General features: G+C 39.3%; 3 protein-coding genes across 4 annotated transcripts; 1 reads left to right on the forward strand and 2 right to left on the reverse strand.

Annotated features, from left to right (window-relative positions):
- The first annotated feature begins 62 nt into the window (after positions 1–62).
- On the forward strand, positions 63–5,784 carry LOC131321902 (sufE-like protein 1, chloroplastic/mitochondrial). Of its 2 annotated transcripts, XR_009198657.1 has the most exons (3): positions 63–475; positions 1,267–2,098; positions 4,805–5,784. XR_009198657.1 is itself a non-coding variant. In XM_058352914.1 (2 exons), the coding sequence occupies exons 1-2, from the start codon at positions 95–97 to the stop codon at positions 1,960–1,962; spliced, it is 1,077 nt and encodes a 358-aa protein (XP_058208897.1). In that variant the 5' UTR covers positions 63–94; the 3' UTR covers positions 1,963–2,153. The 2 variants fall into 2 exon arrangements, 1 of the variants encoding a protein (XP_058208897.1); XM_058352914.1 differs by lacking the exon at positions 4,805–5,784 and having other exon boundaries at positions 1,267–2,153.
- Positions 4,021–6,382, reverse strand: LOC131321903 (fructose-bisphosphate aldolase, cytoplasmic isozyme 1). Its single transcript, XM_058352915.1, has 3 exons — positions 6,222–6,382; positions 4,874–5,556; positions 4,021–4,538 (listed from the first exon to the last, which is right to left on the reverse strand). Exons 1-3 carry the CDS (start codon positions 6,247–6,249, stop codon positions 4,176–4,178), a joined length of 1,074 nt encoding a protein of 357 aa, XP_058208898.1. The 5' UTR covers positions 6,250–6,382; the 3' UTR covers positions 4,021–4,175.
- A 613-nt stretch (positions 6,383–6,995) lies between these two features.
- On the reverse strand, positions 6,996–16,839 carry LOC131321900 (uridine kinase-like protein 3). Its single transcript, XM_058352913.1, has 15 exons — positions 16,571–16,839; positions 15,741–15,923; positions 13,148–13,239; positions 12,371–12,440; positions 11,491–11,609; positions 10,921–11,017; positions 9,664–9,743; positions 9,312–9,506; positions 9,065–9,148; positions 8,896–8,956; positions 8,621–8,681; positions 7,981–8,074; positions 7,807–7,879; positions 7,492–7,574; positions 6,996–7,375 (listed from the first exon to the last, which is right to left on the reverse strand). The coding sequence occupies exons 2-15, from the start codon at positions 15,901–15,903 to the stop codon at positions 7,196–7,198; spliced, it is 1,452 nt and encodes a 483-aa protein (XP_058208896.1). The 5' UTR covers positions 15,904–15,923; positions 16,571–16,839; the 3' UTR covers positions 6,996–7,195.
- Between the last annotated feature and the right edge of the window lie 5,284 nt (positions 16,840–22,123).

Raw genomic sequence — 22,123 nt, forward strand, 5'->3', positions numbered from 1 at the left:
TCAGTAGTCCCGATTGTCGACCCGCCCAAGGTGAGGAAGATGTCGTCGTCCCCATTCATTCATTCATTCTCTTTCTCTCTCTCTCTCTCTCAAAATGTCAATTTCCACTTCATTCCGACTATTCTTCTACACCAAATTCCCACAGTCCCTCCTCCTCCTCCGACCCACTTCCCCAATCTTCAAAACCCTCTCCTTCTTCAAATCAATCTCTATCCAAAGACTACCCACAACAAACCCACCTCTCTCTTCACCACCACCTCTACCATCTTCTTCTTCATCATCCCATCCCTCTTTCTCTCTCCAACAACCCATTTCTGAACTCCCTCCAAAGCTCCAAGCAATCGTCAAGCTCTTCCAAGCCGTGCAACAACCCAAGGCCAAATACGAACAGCTCCTTTTCTACGGCAAAAACTTGAAAACCCTTGATTCCCAGTTCAAAACCAGCGAAAACAGGGTCCAGGGTTGTGTCTCTCAGGTATGCAATGACGGACCCACCCGCGTTTCAGATCTCTACTAGAATTAATAGTAGTTCTTATCTCAACACCGTTATTGAAGTTGCACAAGTATTGTTATCTCATGAACGTTATTAAACTTACCTGAGTCTGCCCGTTCAACATCATTTTGAACAGCCGATCAAAAAAAAACTCATCATTTTGAACAATCCAATACCAAATTGTATAAGGCTGCTAAAGAGCATAGTGTTTGTGCTACAAACGAGCCTGGCTAATTTCCTTAACGGCCGAGCTTTATAGTGTTCGTGCTACAAACAAGCCTGGCTAATTTCCTTAACGAGCCGAGAGCGTGCGGAGCCTATAAAGCGAGCCGAGCTTCTGAGTTTGAGCATGGCGTGTTTAGTAAACTATCCAGGAACTCGAGCTCGAGCTTGGCTCATCTACTAAACGAGCCAAGCCTTGCCTTAACGAGCCGAGCCCCGAGCAGCTTGGTTCGTTTGCGGCCTTACCAATACGGTAATATCCACCCAACCAAAAAAAGTTTTGTGACATAATATTAGTTTTAGCAATAGTTTCAGTTTTGGTTAAATCATTTTGCTTTTTAAAATGGATAGGGCTGCACAAGGTTGTATGCCGTTAAATGACGATATCTTAGTAATTGAATAGATAGGTTGGTTGAAAACATATAGACTAATTTTTTTGTTAATTTTTTTTCCGTTGCAATTTACATTGGCAAAATTAATTTTTGCCTCGTTTAGGTTATAATTTTGTTTAATGTTCGTCTACCTAGCCTTGAAATTCTGTGTCCTTACAGGTATGGGTCAGAGCATACCTTGACTCGGTCGGGAACGTTGTTTTTCAGGCAGATTCTGACTCGGTACTCACCAAGGGGCTCGCTGCTTTGCTAGTCCAGGGGCTTTCAGGTCGACCAGTTGAGGAGATTATACGGGTTTCGCCCCATTTTGTGGTGCTTCTTGGGTTGCAACAGAGTTTGACTCCGTCAAGGAATAATGGGTTCTTGAATATGCTAAGGTTGATGCAAAAGAAGGCGTTGCAGCTATATTTGGAAGCTGAAAAAGGAGGTGAATTGTCGTCTTTATCAATGAGTGCAGAAAACCCGGTTGAGGATTTGGATTCTGGCTCAAAAGTCGGGATTGGTATTGGGGATTTGAAGTTGGGGAAATCTGAAGTGGCTGCTGATGATTCGGATTCGAATTCAGACGGGTGGGGGAGTAGAGGGGAGAGAATTAAGGAGAAATTAGAGGCAGGACTGAGTCCTACCGAGTTGAAAGTGGACGATATATCTTATCAACATGCAGGGCATGAGGGTGTTAGAGGGAGTGACGGTGAGACTCATTTTAATGTGAAAGTAGTGTCAAAGGAATTTGAAGGAAAAAGTTTGGTTAAGAGGCATAGGCTTATCTATGATTTGTTGCAAGATGAGTTGCAGAGTGGATTACACGCCTTGTCTATTGTGGCAAAAACGCCATCTGAAGTTGATATCAAGTGAAGAATTTTGCATGAAAGAGGTTCCTTTTTTTGTTTTTCTCTTTCTCATTTTCATAGGGTGATGAATTATGGAATAGATTCAGGACACTAGAAGTATTGGACCTTACTGAAGTTTGAGGATATGAGAGGATAATATGGTGAGTCATTAAGTCTTAATAAATCGTGCTTGGAGATTCTTTCCGATGTTTTATCTTTTCTGATCTTCAAAATATTTTGCCCATTGTTCATATGCATTTTTGCAAGTACGAGACCATATCTATCAGTAACTTTAGTTCACGCTTTGGTTTCTCTATCCCCCTTAGTTGACCCATTTATCTATCCTACTGTTCTACTGTGATACTCGCCATAATTCAAAATCAATACCAACCCTTTTAGTATTAAACTAGCGAAAGGCGCGACGTGCTCGCGATCATGTCGTTCTTTGCTCATTGCTCTTTGTATTGTTCATTGGGTTGCTGCGCTTAAGAAATTTCTCTACGAGTTACATAACAATTTGCAAATTGAGTAGCTGCCAAAATTCGTTGGGATAAGAATTAGCATCTTTGTGACAAAATGGTCCATAGGAAGAAGACTCACTTCACCCTAAATCTAGAGCATACTGGCGAGATCTTTATGCCATCGTAAACATGAGGAACAGGAAGGGGAAAAAGAACATAAAATAGAAATGATAGGGGATCTTCTTTTAGTGTGCACAAATGGGAACCATCCCTTTTCATTTCTATTTTATGTTCTTTTTCCCTCTCATGTTCCTCATGTTTACGATGGCATAAAGATCTTGTCAGGACCCTTAATTTCGGGTGAAATGAGTCTTCTTCCTGTGAACCATTTTGTCACAGATATGCTAATTCTTATCCCCAACGAATTTTGGCACCTACTCAATTTGCAAATTGTAATACAACTCGTAGAGCAATTTCTTAAATGCAACAGCCCAATGAGCAACACGAAGAGCAATGAATGGCGTGCTTGCAAGCACGTCATGCCTTTCACTAGTATCCTAAAAGAGCCAATCCTCCTTTAGGTCAGCAAGCATGGATTAAAAGCCACATGACAACAATAGTAGAAAGACTTTGTACTTGTTTCAACTTCTTGTATACTAGGAGAAAGATTGGGGATAGAAAAACTGCATAGATGATCCTTACCCATTTTGCATTTATCAGCAAAAATGCTAGCAATGCTACATACCCGTGAAAACCAATGTTCTAAAAATCGGTCTTGACTGTGCCTGGCTGCCTTGACGAGGGGCCTAGGCGTTGAATTAGGTTCTGGGATGGTTAGTTGGCCGTTAGGGGTTAGGCGAGATTATCAGCCATGCTAGCTCCACATGATTGCCTTTTTAGCATTTTTTAAAAGGCACTCATCAGTCCCTTTTCTATGCCGCTTTGCCACCTATTAAGAGAATAGGTCCCTTTCAAGCGGCCCATCTTTATTCATCCATACCAGCTGCCACACACGACCCAATAAGAACGATTTCAGCACCCCTCCAACGACTAATCGGCTAGGCGGCCGGAAAGAATTAGGCAGCTGTTAATCGGCTTAGTGGCTGGCGGGATTAGTTGGCGACTAGTTAGCTATGCGGCTGGGCGGGATTAGGCAGCTAGGCGGGATTAATTGGAGAATTTGGCGGCTAGACGGGATTAATCGGTGTTCAATACGTGATTTTTCAAATTTAAGGGGGTTAGTTGTTGTGGTACTATACTACAAGGGTTTTTGAGAGACGTGGAGAAGAAGAGGAGTAATTGACAAGTAGATTCGTGCTGCTTAATTTTATTTGGTTTTGAACTTTGCAATTTAGTAGTTATTTGGTACTGCTATTTTTCATTTGGTTTCAACTATGAACATTGAACTTTTGCATTATAGATTGACTAGTTATTTGGTAGTGTTTATTTGGATGTTATGCAATGTTTTGTTATATAGTAGTTACATAGTATGGTAGTTATTTGGTACTCCTCTCGATTTCATCTGCTTTTCTACCTTACACTTCCAGTGTTGATACGTCTTCCCAATTTGTTATTAATACAATTCTATTAAATTGAAACTAAATCTCATTTGACAACTGTAGTACCATATATAGTGACAATATATTACTAGTTTCGACTTATGGAAAAAGTGTTAATAAAGTGTTAATTACATTTTAAAGGATAGGAAAGGGAAAAACAACAGCAAAGAGGATACATGATTCTAATCAGCGTTCCCATTTCTCGCAGAGAATGGTCATCAGTACTTGTAACCCTTTACATACAAACTCTCATTAGCCAAACCATCACCACTTCCCCCGACATACTTTCCCAGAGTTGCGTTGGAATTGGCCTTGCACCTTCCCAAGAAGACCTCTTGAGCCTTGGCCACATTCTCCTTCTTTCCACCCCATGTCTTAAGGGTGCTTTGCTGCAGAGCCCGCCCAAAAGAGAAGGAAAGTGTCCACGGCTTCAACACCTGTAGCTTGTTCATGGCATTCAGGTTGATTGTTGCCTCTTCCTCACTCTGTCCACCTGACAAAAACACTATTCCGGGCACTGCCGCTGGGACAGTTCGGCGCAATGCTGTAACCGTGTATTGTGCAATCACCTCCGGTGCTACCTGTGAACAAAAGATACTTATGGAAGTCCAAGAAAGAGTAACGGCTTAGGAAACTGATATGCTAATGCGTAATATCCTACACTCTGTAGGTTTAGCAACCCTGTCAAGACAATATAGAATATCAGTCTTCACAGAAGCCTAATTTTTCTGTTTGTGGTACGGTTAGAGCCACCCATACGTTATATTATCATATGCAAATTTTCAAATTTTGAAGTTAAAGTGTTTAAGAAGCGTTTGACTTTCAATTACTTTATTATAACAAATAGATTATCAGAGATTATGGAATACATGGACGATACCAATGGGTCGGGAGTAGCAGGAGATTCTTGTATTACCTTTGGGCTATCAGATCCTGGTGTAACCATGTTGGGCTTCAATAGCGTTCCTTCTAGAAGAACATGGTGGTCATTCAGTGCCTTGTAACAGGCAGCAAGCACGGTTTCAGTGACAGCAGCACATTTCTTAATGTCATGACTCCCATCCGTCAACACCTCTGGCTCAACAATCGGCACAAGTCCGTTATCCTGACAAATCCTTGCATAACGCGCCAATCCCTGCGCATTCTGCTGGATCGACAGCTCAGACGGTTCAGTGATGCCAATCTTGAGGACCGCACGCCACTTGGCAAACCGGGCCCCAGCCTCATAGAATTGCTGACAACGAGCTCCTAACGAATCGAAACCTTGGGTGGTGGTCTCTCCATTGGTACCAGCTAAATCGACAGTGCCCTTGTCGACTTTGATTCCAGGGACCACATTGTTTTCCTTGAGGAGCTCGACAAAGGGCTTTCCATCTAGGGTTTTTTGGTAGAGGGTTTCTTCAAAGAAAATGACACCAGAGAGGTAGGTAAGTGCATTGGGAGAGGTCAGAAGGAGCTCGCGGAGAGCTTGGCGGTTGTCAATGTTGTTGTCGACGTTGATGCTTGATAGACGCTTCCCGATGGTACCAGTGCTTTCGTCGGCGGCTAGAATGCCCTTTCCTGGGGTGGCAATGTACTTGGCATTCTTGATCAGTTCATCTGCAGAGGATAATGTCTGAGAAAGCAAGGTAGAGTTTTGAAACGTTTTGTTTAGTGCATGATATCAAGCTTCTTTGTTTGTAAATCCTGCTTTTAGTTGTAATATTTGTTGGTTGTATGCTAAGGTTAATATGGACCCAGATACCTGTGTTTGGTGGGAGTTGGTGTATGTGTCAAATTCATCTATTTTTCATGTTCCAAAAGGCGCTGACGTGACCAGTTTTTTTTCCCTTCTTATATTTCCTTTTTAGTTTGGGGGAAGTTGATGTCCTCAAGGAGCCAAGGAACATTTGAAGCATAACATGAGAATCTTATTTTATAATTTTCTGATAAACTCCATTGAAAAAAATGTTTCCTGAATATCACGAAGTACTTGTTCAGCGAATGACTAACTACACTTGTGAATTGTGATACATGCATGATGTCGTACTTCAGGTGGTGTGTATTACTATTTTCTACATTGGAATATTCACAAGTGAATAGGTTTTGCCTGATGGTTTGCTCTTTTCTCGGTTTTTGAGGTGGTGGTGGTGGTTTCGAATCCCACCAGCCCCATTCCCTCTTCCTAGAATAGAGTAGTATAGGATTTGCTGGTAAAAAAAAACCATTCATGAGTAACGTATGTGTGTTACTTATATCTGTGCATGGATATATAGACATGGTACCTGAGAACTTTCCAACGAAAGCAGACATGGTTGCTGCTGTGGATAATGGGCTTAATAGAGAAGGAAGTGTGGAGGGAAATATTGCAAAAACAGAAGTTACACAAGCAGCAGTCTATATAGATGATTGGAAATGCACTTGCTAGAATATCCCAATAGGATCCAAATGGCATGCGGATTGATTCGACACGTGTCTGAAGATTAACCCAAGAAAGGTTATCAATCTAGGATAGAGGAACGAGTGATCACTGTCCCTGCAAATGGCTGGCACTTCAGTTTTCATCTTTATCCCCCCCAAACTACCTATAAACTGTGAAGAAATTTGTGTGGAAAGGCTGGTGACCCTCATCCTCTTGTTTTGTTGTTTTCACAACTTCGTGCAACTTTGAAAGCTCCGTCCCAAAGAGAGCGCTCTCTCTCTCTCTCTCATGCACGTAAACTTCCGTAAGTTATTTGGTGCTCTCGGAGCACTGCATCAGAAACACCAGATCTTTCCTGGATGGATACAGGATACCCACCAGATCCATGAAAGGGTGGGTCGCGCATTAGTTGGATGAGTGCAATTTTGTTCACACTGTCTAATGCACTGTTGTATAACATTGTTTTACTTGGTGAAGAATACTGGAGCACCAGGTGCGACCATATAAAGAGCTCGGAATAATTTTCCTCTCTCTCTCTATCTCTCTCTCTCTCTCTCTCTTATGATATTTATGTCATCAAACCTTCCTGTCCATAATTGGCTTCAGCACGCCACAGTGGAAAATGGATATTCGGCTATAGATAAAACCAATTCTTCTTTAACAAATAGATAAATTCATTGAAACCAAAATTCACTCATCTTGGGTATAATTCCACAACATATTGTATTATTGGTTATACAAGTTTGAACCGATACACTCTTAATTCTCTCTATTAAAGATCGCTGGAAAATACTTGTAGGAGGCACCGACATAGCTGTAAACAACTCTCAAAATTTATCAGTGAGGAACCACCGGCACCGGTGGTTGGTCATCATCATCTGTGCCAAAATATCTATCTCCAAATTCACCCATTCCGGGAACGACACGGAAATCTTTGTTCAAACCAACTTCAATCTCCGATGTCACTATCTTTATTCTAGGGAACCGTTTGCAAACCACATGAACTCCTTGAGGTGCCTGGCGAGATCACAAGAATGCCGTCGAAAAAATAGCATTAACTTTTCCAGTAATTTGTTAATAGGAGAAAGGCAGAGAAGCCAGTAGCAATAAAGGGAAAGGGATAATCAACTTACAGATATCAGGTTGAGGAATATGATGTTGGATTCTGGAACACCCTTCTTTATAAGTAAAGATATAGCTTGAACAGCTGAATTCCCTGAAAGAAACGTGTAGAAATTAGAAAAGGAAATGACATGATGGAACGTGAAGTTGCGAACTGAGTTATGTATCTGTATTGTCTTTGATTACTTTAGACTAATGTTACTTATTCCTTTGATTCACATTTTTTAACAAGTGCATATGCTCAAACGTGCATGAACACATATTGATCTATATATATTGGCCAAGAAAAAAAGAGAAACAGAGCTTTACTAGAACGACAAACGAACCTGTTCCTAAGATAGGATCCAACAGGAGCACATGCCTATCTGAGATGTCATTCGGAAGTTTTTCGTATATCAACTGTTTAGTAATTGAAAAACAAGATGAGAATAAAAAGACTAAGAAACAGAAGCACACGACATCACATAGGCAGACAGAACAGTATGGAGACAGACACAAACCTCTTGTCCATTGTCACCTTCTCGATGAATAAGAATCTTCCCAATCTTGATACCTTTACAACATGCCCGCAATGCATTCTCCATACTCTCACCACTGCAAAGCAAATGGAATTCTATGAATTAGAGGGCTACAACTACGAGCGACGACAGGAACAAAAAGAAAACGAGACTTTTCAAAAGCAAAAGCATTTTCATGTCAGGCTACAACCATTTATCATAAGCTAACACAGTGGGTAGAGACTTAAACGCATCATCCGATATTGCAAGTAAATGTTCTATGGATTTAGAATACATTAGAGCATGCTAAGTGACAAAATATACCAGTGAGGTCAAGTTCATCTTCTAAAAACTTTGTACGGCATAGGCATACAGTACCGGAGCAACATTAGGACATATATGTCGAGCACATCCCAGAGAGTAGGGCATGGTTCACATGGACACACTGATAGTACTGTTATATTTCAACTTTCAAGAAGTTATGTCCACCCACAGAGTCGTATATACAAACACATTAGCAGAAAATTCATGCTATTTTAGTACGTTTAAATGTGTGCATATACCTCATTTCTATAAATAAGGAAAAGGGAAAAAGTCTAATTGATGAAAATACTTATTTCAGGGACCCACAAAGTGATCGTACCTTCTAATTACGGAAACACCGCATAACCTCTTACAAAAATCCACACCAGTATATACAGAATCTGATTCACACAAATAGTAAACGTCACAAATAGAAAACGGATGATTATACTTCCATGGCCACCCAAATAATAGAATACCCTCTGTGGTTAAGAGTTATTCTGTTAAGCCGGACAACAAAAAAAAGGAACACTAAATTGTTAAAAGGGGAAATTGAAATCCCTAAGGCCTAAAAATGGTAAGTAACGGATAATAATTTAAGCAATAGCAGCTTACCAGTTGGCGTGATCACCTGCTTTTCTGTAAATGGGAGATGTCCCAGGCCATGTTCAACAACCTGGATAAGACGGCATAAAAGTGATAGTTGAAGAAATGGTGCTAATGGACCTAACCGGAGAATGAGGAAAAATCAAACTAGAGCCATCTCACGGCAACAAATACCCACCAAACGAATCAACCGGTCAGCATAAAAAACAAAGTCATGCTTTGTTGTTTGAGAATCACGTATAAGAGTATGCATGCCCCGAATCTGGATGTAAAAACCAAATCTTGTAAGTAATAAGTACACTAGTAAGATGAGTTGCAGAAAATCTGATAAACTAGGACTTTAGCATCAAAATTGATTAAACTTTAGAGCTAAAGAAATATAGCCCCTCCGAAAACATTTGATGCAAGTACTGCAAGAAAAGTACCTGGAAAGTTGAATGAATGACATAAAGATTAGGATATATTTTACAAAGATCATGTTGGCCCAGTTTTGTACGGATATGTTGGACGATCAAATCAATAGCAACATGATTGTCTCCTCCACGTGGGATGATAACGTCTGCATACTTCTTCGTTGGAAGTATAAAGTCGTCGAAAGCAGGTTTCACAAATTTTGAATACTGCATGAAGGATCAACTAGTAGTTAATACCATGCAAAATAGATGGCCACAAAAGATATCACACCACCATTAGATTATCAGCCTCCTCCAAGAGTATGAGCAGAATTTCCACCAAATGTGTTTGTCAGCAGAAAAACGAATATGAAAACTTGCTAACCTGATCAAGTACTGTATTGATATCTCTACCCTTTTGAACTGTATCACGCCTTATTCTCCTTGCCAGGCGGACATCAGCATCTGCACTGAAAAAGTCAAATGGTAAGATCATAACCTTAATAATCTAGCTTGACCTCAATTTATACCATATTGAACGAACCATGACAACAAAACACTTGAGCAAAATAATAGCACCACTAAGAGAATGGATAAATTTGGGCATGCAGGGAGTTAGCACCTAGGGGGTGGTGGCCAGGGGTGACGTCGTCTCCAAGTTATAAAGCCCCCATAGTATCATTTATTTGAATATGCTAAAATTACATAGCTTTTCCACCCAAAAGTTTACTTGAAAATTTAGTATCCATCACTGCAAAATCAGTAAGTATAAATTTTCCGTCCCTAATTACGGGGTCAACAACAGCAAACGTTAAGGCTCATTCATTGAGCAGCTTAGTAGGAAAAACCATGGTCGCTCAGTAAATCCACAATTTCTGTCCAGTCAAAAGTAGAAAATTTGTTTTGATACGGATATTGTTAAAACATCCAACTCAATACCAATTGCCTAGGCCCATACTAGTTTTGAAGGTTATAATTAACCAATGTGGGACAAGCTTTAATACTCCCCCGCACATGCGAAACAACGGACAATCAAACAAGAGAGTCTTGTCCAAAAGCCTCCTAAAGCCTAGCTTTGATACCATGATAAAGCATCCAACTCAAAACCAATTGGCAATGAGTGGAGAGGCTACCCAAGCTCATATACTACTTTTGAAGGTTATAATTAAGCAATGTGGGACAACCTTTAACGGCTGCTACACTAAATCTTCTACCAAAAAAAAAAAAAAAAAGAAGCAAAATGCAGAGGAAAATAGTGAGATAACAAAGCAGTAAGTCTGACAAACTTCACACAGAATTAGTAGAAACCTGGCGACATGCCCACAAGTTTCAAGGGGAATGGAAGGAGGACAAGCGTAGGTTTTCGAGCATCTGTACTGAAACTACAACCATCATCTCTCCTAGTTCATTTTTACACAACTCAATGAAAGTGATTAAATCCCAAAAATTGTTTCGAATTCGAAATACTGACCAAAAAGGCACTTCAAGCCATGAAAACCAATCAACCTAAGACTACGTCATTTGCCTAAAATCTTTAAAAGTATCAATAGATCTCTGGATACTGAATGATGACAAACATGACACAGGTCTACTAGTCAAAACACAACATAATACATCCATACACAAAAGGGAAGAAAGGAACCTGTATCAACAAAAATCTTCATACTCATCAGATCTCGAACACGAGGATCATGGAAAATGAGTATGCCTTCCAAGATTATCACGTCTGAAGGATTTACCTGGTGAAATTTCATGGCATCAGTAGGTCGTGTTGGAATCATAAAGTAGCGAAAAACAGGTACATAACACTAAATCCATCCAGTTACAACTGCAGGACTAGGTCTTCATTTGATAGTGGAAGGTCACTAATAGCACCATAACAAGTTTAGGACCACAATATAGAGGTACATCAAATGCTGTAGGATAACATTGAGTTGGTTGCACTGTAAGGGTATACATACCCGGTCACCGGTCAAAAAGCTAAAAGGAAAGAAATTTTTAAAGCACCATGTGGACACACAGTGATATGATGAAGGTTGTGAATACACGTGACGATGAGACCTTAAAACCATATTACAAAACCATAACAATCAGCAAGTAGAAACAGAAGCCACGTCCTGGTTATTCACCTATTTCAAGAAGTTTCATTTAAATAGTATCATCTGTCTATCCAATAACAAATTCAAATGTGCCTGTGCCTAAAGAAATTTACCCTTCGAGCTGGAAAGACATCATTTTTGTAACTCTTGAAATCATACTTCAGAATATCTACTGCTTGCCCATGCTTCAACTTCTCCATAGCATGTAATAATTGCTCAGTGTCGAATGCATCTAACAAAGTAAAGGATTTAAATATTAAGAAAATCAATGAAAACTTACAAAGAAAAAAGGTGAGTAAATGAATCAGAAAGGGAACAAAAAGTTCCAGTGTGCAGCTTATCTGAGTTATATAAATTAACAGCACAGAGTGAACTATAATCACATACGTTATTGTTCAACTAATGATTAGTTACAGAATTTTGCAATGTATTCACAACACAGTTGCAAGTTAGAGACTCAGAAAATGAATATCCTGAAGCTTCAAGATGTGAAGTGTCCACATAATTGCAAACTAGTCCTACAGTTGCAAATGTATGGTTCCGAAATCTTATTCCGCCAAAAAGGAAAAACATTTGGAAAGAAAAAAGGAGACAAACTTCAATGGAAAAGTTTAGCATGCAGCAGTTTGTAACTTCTAATTATTATTGCAAGCCTTAACAAGAAAGGAAGTTATCTAAACAAGAGCAATTCAAAGAATTTCCAGTACTAGAACACTAGAATAATGTGGGGGTCATGGCTGTAGCACAATGAGGCAGCCAGTTGATGAGTACGAATATACTGCTTACAACCAAACGTGTCTGGTATTGTAGATTTCGGAGTTCACATCATTTACAAACAATGGAAACGAAATATCTTGTCATGAACGATTAACAAGGGACAGAGACTTGTTGAGTTGAGTATCAAGAAGAAAGTGAAAAATCAACTAAAAAGTCAAGCCAGAAGATGAATGATGCCAAAGAATGCAGTAATCGAATTCAAGGTGCAGAAATCACCAGGATGGTCAAAGTTATATTCATGAACTTTCGCAAGTTCCTCTGCAGTCAAATTGTAATAAAAAGAATCCTACAAAATAAAATAGGAAGATATTCATTAGAATTTTGTCAAAGGATATGGTGATCTTCGTAAATTTAGCAGGAAAATGCAGTTGAAACTTCTATACCATAGACTGATGAACAAAAATCAAGTCCACACACCCCTAAGCTCACACGTGTGTGTGGGGAGAGAGAGAGAGAGAGAGAGAGAGAGAGAGAGAGAGAGAGAGATGCATTCAATAAGACCAACTGATGCTTATGCTATCCGAGAACTTCACAAATAATGAGGTTAGCGAAAAGGGTAGCGTGATGGCAATTTGAGTGAAATTGAGGGGACTAAAGACTGTAAAGTGAAATTGCAACAGAGTAGCCAACAGCTCCACCAGCCCCCAACCCTCCAAGGTACAAAAAGAAAAGGAAAGGATTGCAACAGAGTAGCCAACAGCTCCACCAGCCCCCATCCCTCCAAGGTACAAAAAGAAAAGGAAAGGGGGGTGGAAAGAAGCTTGTGATAGGACTCAAAGGGGAATTACTTACAAAACAATGAAAGATAATGTGTTATTACATCAGACAACTTGATACCTTGTTTGCAAACTTTAAAAAAGGAAGAAGAAACTTTGTTTATGAAAATACTAAACGAAAAAATAAAAAGGACACGGTGGTGATGAAATTACTAAACCAAAAATCTCCCTGTTTGTCAAGTAGCTTCCTCTATCATCCCAAGGAAAAATGAGATACCTGATTAACAAGTACAACACGCTGATCACGAAGCTGCTCAATAATCAGATCACATACTGGAGTCTTTCCTGATGCTGCACCTCCAGCAACTCCTGCCCAGCAGAATATGAAGTAGAAACACATATGAAGTTAAAATGCAGATCAAATCAAAATAGAGAAATACTTGTGGAAGAACTTTATTCTCCAAATACGCATATACCTATACGTAATACATAATACGTATCAAAAAAGAAATCACTGAACAATGGAGCTACAAGCATATAACCTATTCTCAGAAGTAATGCGAAGGAAGACCTTGACCAGTTTTGGTTACACCAGTTTGTTAAAAGGAGCAACAAAGTCAAGATGGTCCAAAAGCAATGTTCTAAAAGTCACTAGGCGCTAGTCGGGCGGTCAGCCACTTTCGAGCGATTAATCGGATTAATCGGCGATTAATTGGTGCATGTTAATTAGTAATCGGCGATTAATTGTTAGTCGGACCTAATCGGATAGGCCCCGCCAGCAATTAATCGCCAATTAATCGGCGATTAATTTCTTGTTTTAGAACACTGTCCAAAAGCCTAGTTGCCTTGATTTGGACTACAACTTGGATGTTTGGTTTTGCAATTTCGTACCAAATGAAGGATAGGGTACTATACTAGATGAGGAAACATGAATGTCAGGAGTGATTACACTTGTTTATGGATACCTAGAGCTGGTCTGGAAAGTCTAAGTTCAATAAACTGAACCTCAAAGGTATATACTGCTAGATTTCTTAGAGGGTTCCAACCTAAAACCAACTGGCAATAGGTGGAGTAACCTCTAGAATTTATTAACCAAGCTTGGGTGGCTTAGATGAGCGATGTGGGACAAGTCTAACACTCTCCCTCACGTGCAACCCGGATGCACGTGGAGGTGACAGACCAGGAGCTGACTGACTGACTGACTCGGGCGACAGAGATGACAGAGACTTTCCCACGCGAGGTGAGGCCACCCAAGACCTAGCTCTGATACCATGCTAGATTTCTTGGAGGGTTCCAACCTAAAACCAATTGGCAATAGGTGGAGTAACCTCTAGAATTTATTAACCAAGCTTGGGTGGCTTAGATGAGCGATGTGGGACAAGTCTAACATATACAGCCTTACTCCAATATGTATTTGATTCCACGAAGCACATTGATTTGCATAACTCCTCATTTTTTCCTAAAAAATCAGCTGACAAAGGAATTTTTTTCTTTTGGAAAGGCAGCTGCCCAAGGATTGGTGATTGGCGGTCGGGTGCATGGCTGGTGAGGAGCCTTTTGGGATAACAGTAGAAAATAAACTGGCACAGTTCCCCCAGAGGTGGGGAAGATGAGTGGCAGTGTCCTTGTGGGGAGCGAGCATTGGAAAGAAGTGCCTCTACACTTGCCAGAGGCCTAGGAACCCTCTTACCACATGTATAGCATTAGCAGATCAAGGGACATCAAGCCAATCAGTCAAGGTGGATTTGAGTGGATGTCATGTGGAGGGCACGTAGAGACAAGTTTAAGAGCCGAGTGCACAAGGGTGGAAAATCACTCAACCCGTCAGCCGAACCAAGGCAACCAATAAAGTAAATGGAGGGACATTTGTGACCCGAGGTGCTAACAAAGACATGGATATAGCTGACTCCGGAGGGGGCGTGTGGAGAGATGTGATTGACCAATCATCACCTCACAAGGTTGACACATGGCACCTCTCCAGTGTGAGATGCTTATCTGGAAATGGCATCGGGATGCGAAACAGTGGACCAATATGGCAATTCCTAGAGCTTTTATTGGATGTTCAAGGCAAGTGGGTAAAAGCACTACCCCTATTCCTGACTCACGTGGACACAAGTATGAGTGTTGGATGATGTTCCATTTAGTTTTAGGTACCTTGACATTAAGAGTACATACGGTTTAGTAGGTCTTCAACGAGAGAGAGTCCACCAGAAACACAATTATGACATCTAGCGGAAAAGAAAAGAAAAAAGACCAAAAATAGAAGCTTGTTATGAAAGATTATGATGTTCCATAAACTCTCCTATCTTTAATTCGCACATGTCCATTAGAACGTCCACGAGCTCATCATCTGTATCTCTAAGATCAACATAAATGACTAGCATGTCAATTTTCAGTACTTTTATGCTCCATGAGCATTCAGAAGTTCGACTTACAGATTCCTTTCGCCATATTGTTACTATGTCCGAAACCGAAAGCATTCTATCAAAGGGTTAATAATGAAGGACTGTTGCATGGTCTTGGTGGAACTCAACTCCAAACGCTAGCCTACTGAAGAGAGGGCGCCCCCACACTACACACACTATATTATTTTGGTAGCCTGGTGATGTGGGACTAAGCTTTGCACCCTACCACACGTGCAACATTCTCACTCGGCAACAGAAGCTATGCGCAAGCCAGAGATACTCATCCTATCTATTCTTCATACCTCTGATACCATGTTACATGGTTTTGGGTAGAACTCACCCCAAAAGCTAGTTATTGAAGTGCCCTCACGCTATGTACTCTATATTATTTTGATACAGAGGTGAAGTGGGACTTCGCTTCAAACAACATCAAAAATATAAGAAACGATCTCCTGTGCCACTTACCGATGACAAAAGGTTGCGTAGGCGCATGCTCTGCAGCTGATGTCGTGGGTTGCTCCACCTCTGAATTTCTTGGATCCAATCCACCATTCATGTGAAATCCAGAAAAATGAACCCCTGATGAGGTTTCTATCATATCAACAACTGATTTACCATTGGAACCCATGTGGTGACCCCTCCTACACCCTGCAAATTTGAAAAATAAAAAAAGGCTAGTTGAGTCATGGAAGGCATTGTTCACTTAGGCAGCAAAGGATGAAGATCCCCTCTCCATTAACGCAATGCAATAGGGAGGTCTACAACATTGCAAATCGCCGCGACGCATCAGTTTGGAAAACACTTAAGCCCACAAAAAGGTCAGGTTCGTAAAAATTGACAGCATAACGTGCATAGTATTTAACTATGTAATGGTTTCTCCCACATCTGAAATCCAATTAAACTGATTCATGTGGATCCATCTAGACAGTTGTTTCGCTCTCCGTTTGAGGTGGCAACATCTTCTTACAGCCAATGTAATTTGCATAGATGCACAGAAATTAAAGTCCCATTCTTTCTAACACAAAATCTCCAACAAATCATAGAAATCTCACTGTTTACTATTCAATGAAGTAAAGAACACAGATCTAAGTGGACGAATAACAATCATATTTAATCACAATCTCAATCAAAAGATACAATATTTGAGTTAATGACGGATCAATTTAATGCAAACGATCACTACATATGTAGCAGCACAGACTGATGAAAACATCAAAACATGTATCCATAATATTGTGAAGTCGATATAGTATTTGTTTGCATATAAGTTAACAAATGTGGATTCTCGGACATACCTTGTGGCTCGATTTGAGTTTGCAGGTTGAGGAGCGAGAGAGAAAACTATTATTGGTTTTCTCTCAGTCTGTTGCGCTGAGAGAGAGAGAGAGAGATATGGCACGGACAGATCGAATTTATAGGCAAAGCTGGGGAGGGAGGGAGACCTTGCAGACTTGCAGTGCAGTGCACCAAGATCTATGTGCTTCAATAAAAAACGACCAGTCACGACCTTCGTTGCAAATTGCAATCTTAAAAAAAAAAGGTTTATGACCTTCGTAGCAAGTGCACGTTTGCACTCACCGTTGCTAACGTTGTTAAATATCGCTTCTCTTTCTGTATTTATTATGATTTGTCTTGTTTGAGGAGGTCCAAGAAATTTTTAGTACCCAAAGTTTAATAAAAAAAAGTGTGCCCTTACTTTAGTTAGTTAGTTATAATGAACTGATTGCCATTGATTTATCTTGGCGTGTTCCATTGTTCTTCGAGTTTTGTGGTGCGCGTTGATCTTCTTCTCTTGATTTTGTTGAGATCGTTAAGTTTTTTGGGAGAAACAATTTTGGGGAGGTGTTATTCGGTGATTTGGGAGAAATGATTTTGGAGATTTAGTGGATTGAGAACTTGGGCTTATGAGATGGTGAGTTGAGATAATTCATTATCTCTAATTAGGCATTTTTTCATTCTATTGAGCTTAAAAAGAGTCCTATTCAAATCCAAATAGTGAAAATATTAAAGTGCCATTAAAAATTGAAATTTTTGGGATGCTCAAGGCCCAGGCCTCTAGGGCCTTGGGGTTGGGCCGGCCGCCATGGAGAGAAGGGGAGTGAGATTAACTATAAGGAGAATAGTAAAATCAATTCCCATTTTATTTTGAATAAACTTTGTTTTTATCCCCTAAACTAGCAAAAGAGAATGATTTGAACATTATCATCCATTTTATTGGTTAAAATGGTGCAGGGACCACGAAATCATTACACTTTTTTGATGATCCATACATCAGATTCTATGGTCCCTATACCATTTCGACCAATGAAATAGAGGGTAATGTTCATTCTCTATTAGAGAGGTTGAACAAAATCATTCCCCCTAAACCATCTACATTTTGTCTTAAACTATGTCAGCAACAATTTTGTTCCCTCAATTTTTTGATTGAAATCTATTTCGTTCGAAATTGTACAATTTCGGACGAAATAAATTGCAATCAAAAAGTTAATCGGACAAAATTATTGTTTACATAGTTTAGAGGTGAAGTAGAAAAATGAGGATAATTTAGGGGATAAAAGTAAAATTAACCCTTTTATTTAGTGGTCAAATTTTTAAAAAAATAATAAAGTAGTGTTGCTTCACTCATTTGGTATCTCTATAGACAATCTGAACTATTATTATATTAAACTCGTCTCATTTTTCAATGCAACTCAAACTGCATTGATGAGGTTGAATATAGTTTAGGGGTGAAGTAGAAAAATGAGGATAATTTAGGGGATAAAAGTAAAATTAACCCTTTTATTTAGTGGTCAAAATTTTAAAAAAATAATAAAGTAGTGTTGCTTCGCTCATTTGGTATCTTTATGGACAATCTGAACTATTATTGTATTAAACTCGTTTCATTTTTCAATGCAACTCAAACTGCATTGATGAGGTTGAATAACGAAAATAAGCGAATGTAGATATTGCAAAAATATATATATATATATGTGTGTGTGTGCGCGCGCGCTAAATTACGAAATAGGACTGTGCGGTGGACTTGTTCGTAGTCTTTGGCAAAAGTCAACACAAATACGAAAATAATTGTTTGGAATCTTTGTACATACTCGCGAGTAGGGCTGCAAACAAGCCGAGCCGAGTCGAGTTTTAGAGTGTTCGAGCTCAGCTCGTCAAAAATTTAGTTGGCTCGAGCTCGGCTCGAGCTCGTGATGAGCTGCAGGACTCGAGCTCGAGCTCGGCTCGAGATGTACAACGAGCCGAGCGAGCCGAGCTCGAGCTCTGTAAGTAATCATAAACGAGCCAAGCGAGCCGAGCTCGAGCTCTGTAAGTAATATATATATATATATATAAACGAGCCGAGCGAGCCGAGCTCGAGCTCTGTAAGTAATCATAAACGAGCCGAGCTCGAGCTCTGTAAGTAACATATATATATATATATATATATATATATATATATATATATATATATAAAATATAATTGGGCTCACGAGCCAATTCGAGCCGAGTTTCTACTAGCTCGAGCTCGGCTCGTTTCATAAACGAGCCGAACATTTTAGCTCGAGCTCGTTCGTTTGTGTCTCGAACCTAGCCAAGCCGAGCCGTTATCGAGCCGAGCTTCGAGCCGCTCGCGAGCGACTCGGATCGTTTGCAGCCGTACTCGCGAGTTCATACATTATAAATGTGTAATCAACTAATTTCGAAATTGTGCACTCTTAACTGAATTTGTAACATTTTGGGATTAAATTACGAGAGACGACTTCTTGTATCTATAGGACATATTCTGTTTATTTTATATTTTGAAACAACATTTAGAAGAAAATTAATGAGTTAAATAATCAATATGAATACGATGTCCCCCCATACACGTGAGCCAAAGTGAGGGGATTAAGGGAATCAACAACGACCGGCAAAACAATAGGAGGAAAAGATATTTATATTGGTACGGATGAGAGAAACAGATGCAGGATACACGTACGCAATTTTTTAAAAAACGAAATGACACGCGGGCATCGCATCAGATGTGGGCCCAGCTGACTGGCCATATCGAGTGAGGGCAGAATCAGGTGCATTTAGTAACTGATCTGGTCGTCCATTTCGATAATAGACAATTCTAATTTTTAATTCGAGCAATGAATAATTCAAATCTGTAAGAGCTTGAATTAAAATTGAGCTGTACGTGCCAAATGGACTATCGGATCGATCGCACTACATGCTATAGGGCGGTGGGTACCCAACAGCATTTCCAAATCCGGTTTCCTCTATTATCAAAACCGGCTAAAAAATCCCACAAAAATATGAATTTCAAGAAAAATCATTTTTCTCACATACATCAACTAAAAAGTTCATTTAGCGAAAATAATTTGCATAAAAGTTTTTTTTTTTTTGATAACTTAAAAAGTTGTTAAGCTATAGACCAATTTTTTATGATGAATTAATAGTATTTTGCTAAGGATCCTTTTGCTTTAACTTTTGGGCACGGTTTTTTCATTGTTTTATCTTAAATTTTTACTGAATTTGAGTCACATTTATACATCATATCATTCGTTTTGATGAGAGCAATAAAAAATTATTGCATAAATTATAGACCAATTTTGAAAAAAGTCCTTATAAGCAACGGAAAGACGATCCATGCGAAATTAATTTGGGAAAAAAAAAATTTCAACTTGGCTCTTTTTTCAACTATAAATACTAAGAGAGTAAGAAGGAACGACTGACGTAGAGATTCCTTCTGCGTGAGTTGTGACCGTAGGAATTCCTTTTTTTTTTTTTAGAGGTGTTTCTTTTTCTAAGCATTTTTTAGAGGTGTTTTTGTGAGGCGTAGCCAGAAATCTATATAAGTGGGGCACCTTTTGAACACATTTCAACCAAAAAAATTCATACCAAACAATGTTAGAATAATACATAATTAACGTTTGTGCTGAGAATTGAAAAACCTAACCTATTTATTAAGAAAGTAACATACATAAAATATAAAACAAACAAATTTGAATTGTCTTAGCGGATCAAGTCTAAGAGCGATTTACTACACAATATTTACCAATCTTGCTTCCATTGTTAATAATTCTAAAGTATAAAACCCATAGCCCATGGTTTAGGCACTTTTGAACTGTAGACATTATGCATTAGAGAGTTTCAAAGAGTAAGTGGCCACTATTATTTGCATTAGATATCTCATTTCGCAAGTGTAATGACATTATTCTAATATGTGAATGAATGATATTCGAAATGTCTTAGAGTGATTAAAAGTAAATTTATGAAATACCATTACCAAGACAAAATGCCAAATATAAATTTTTAAATTTTGAATTGAAAAAAAAATCAGCGGGGCCGCGTGACTCGTCCCTTACTCCCTCCGCCAGTGTGCGAGGTAGTCATTTAACAGGAGGGAAGCCTTCAAGGCGTTTTTGCGGATAAAAAAAAAAAAATTAACAGGAGGGAACAACCCGTTTCCACGGCTTCATTAGAATAACTCAGTAACGTGCACCTTCGGCATCTTTTAAAATATTTTAACGCAGTTTTGTTCTATTAATTATAGGAGCATGATGAAATCATCACTGAGTTCCTTTTACCGATTTAAGGACAACAAATACATGATCATGGCCCATGAAAAATGGGCATATCTGCTTTGAAAATTAAAAATGACCATTTCTTTGAGTTTGATGTGATGAAGTCACATGCTCACAATGATGCGAGCCGCTGAATATTTTTAAAATTTGTCTTGAGAGTCACTGTTAAAAATCAGCTCAGTTGGACATCAGTAGTGGCTTGATTAATTCTTTGCTCAATTTACAATTAACAAATTGGGCGTGAAATCGATCATGCCTCTACCAATATCTGACTGAGCTGATTTTTTTTACAACGATCCTTATTAAATAGTTTGAAACAAATAGAGCGACTCCGATTATTTGTGTGAATCCCTTGAAACACAGTGCACATTTGACGTACACCAAAATGGTGTACCCATAGTTTTATTGGTAAGCCAGCTCCCAAAATAATGCATTGAAAATACTACACGCATTCATGGAGTACATTGATTGGAATAAATGTACAGAACCTTAGAACTAACTCAGGAACAACATGGGTGATGACCTCATCCGAACCGTTCATACTCGATAATGGACGGTTCAGATTTCATCTCGGTTGAACGACGAAAATTTGTTTGGCCGAAATGAAATCTAAACTGTCCGTTACCGAGTATGAAAGGCTCAGATGGGAACAACACCCACATTGTCCCCCCTCCCAGACATCAAGATCCCCCCATTTCAGAACTAACCCGAAAAGAACACAAAACCCACAAATATTGGTCGAGATAGGACTCATGATTCTCGTGAACACAAAAGTGTACACGTGAACAACATGGACAAGCAATAGTGCTATCTAAGCTTGATTTGATTTGATTTGCTGGTCGGCAAGCGGAGTCCCCTCATCTTTGAGTACCTTTTATGGGGTATGTATCGATCGGAAATAGGAGGGGTGGTGGTGTCCCCCTTAGGTTTGTTTTTAATTTTTCGGTCATATTTTCGATCACATTTTGATGATCAATTTTGTTCATTTTGTAGAGCTCCACGAAAACATAAATCTTGCCAACAATTATGTTCATCCGACTTTAGTACGTATATTTGCACAGGTGAAAATCTTCTTGCAAATAGTAGTTTTATTTTGTAGCACATGATTGACAAACCCCGAGAGATTTGACCAAGCAACGTAAGATAGCAGCTAAATAGCCGGATTATTGGTTGTTGGCTATTCAACCTCCCAGAAAAATAAAGTGAGCATACTGATTTGGGCTATTTTTAGTTGGTTGGATTATTAGCCTTTTGACTTTCTTCCAAATAAGATAATATATTAATTCCAAAAATGCCCTTTAC

The sequence above is a fragment of the Rhododendron vialii genome, chromosome 4a, assembly GCF_030253575.1.
Source record: "Rhododendron vialii isolate Sample 1 chromosome 4a, ASM3025357v1".
Classification (NCBI taxonomy): domain Eukaryota; kingdom Viridiplantae; phylum Streptophyta; class Magnoliopsida; order Ericales; family Ericaceae; genus Rhododendron; species Rhododendron vialii.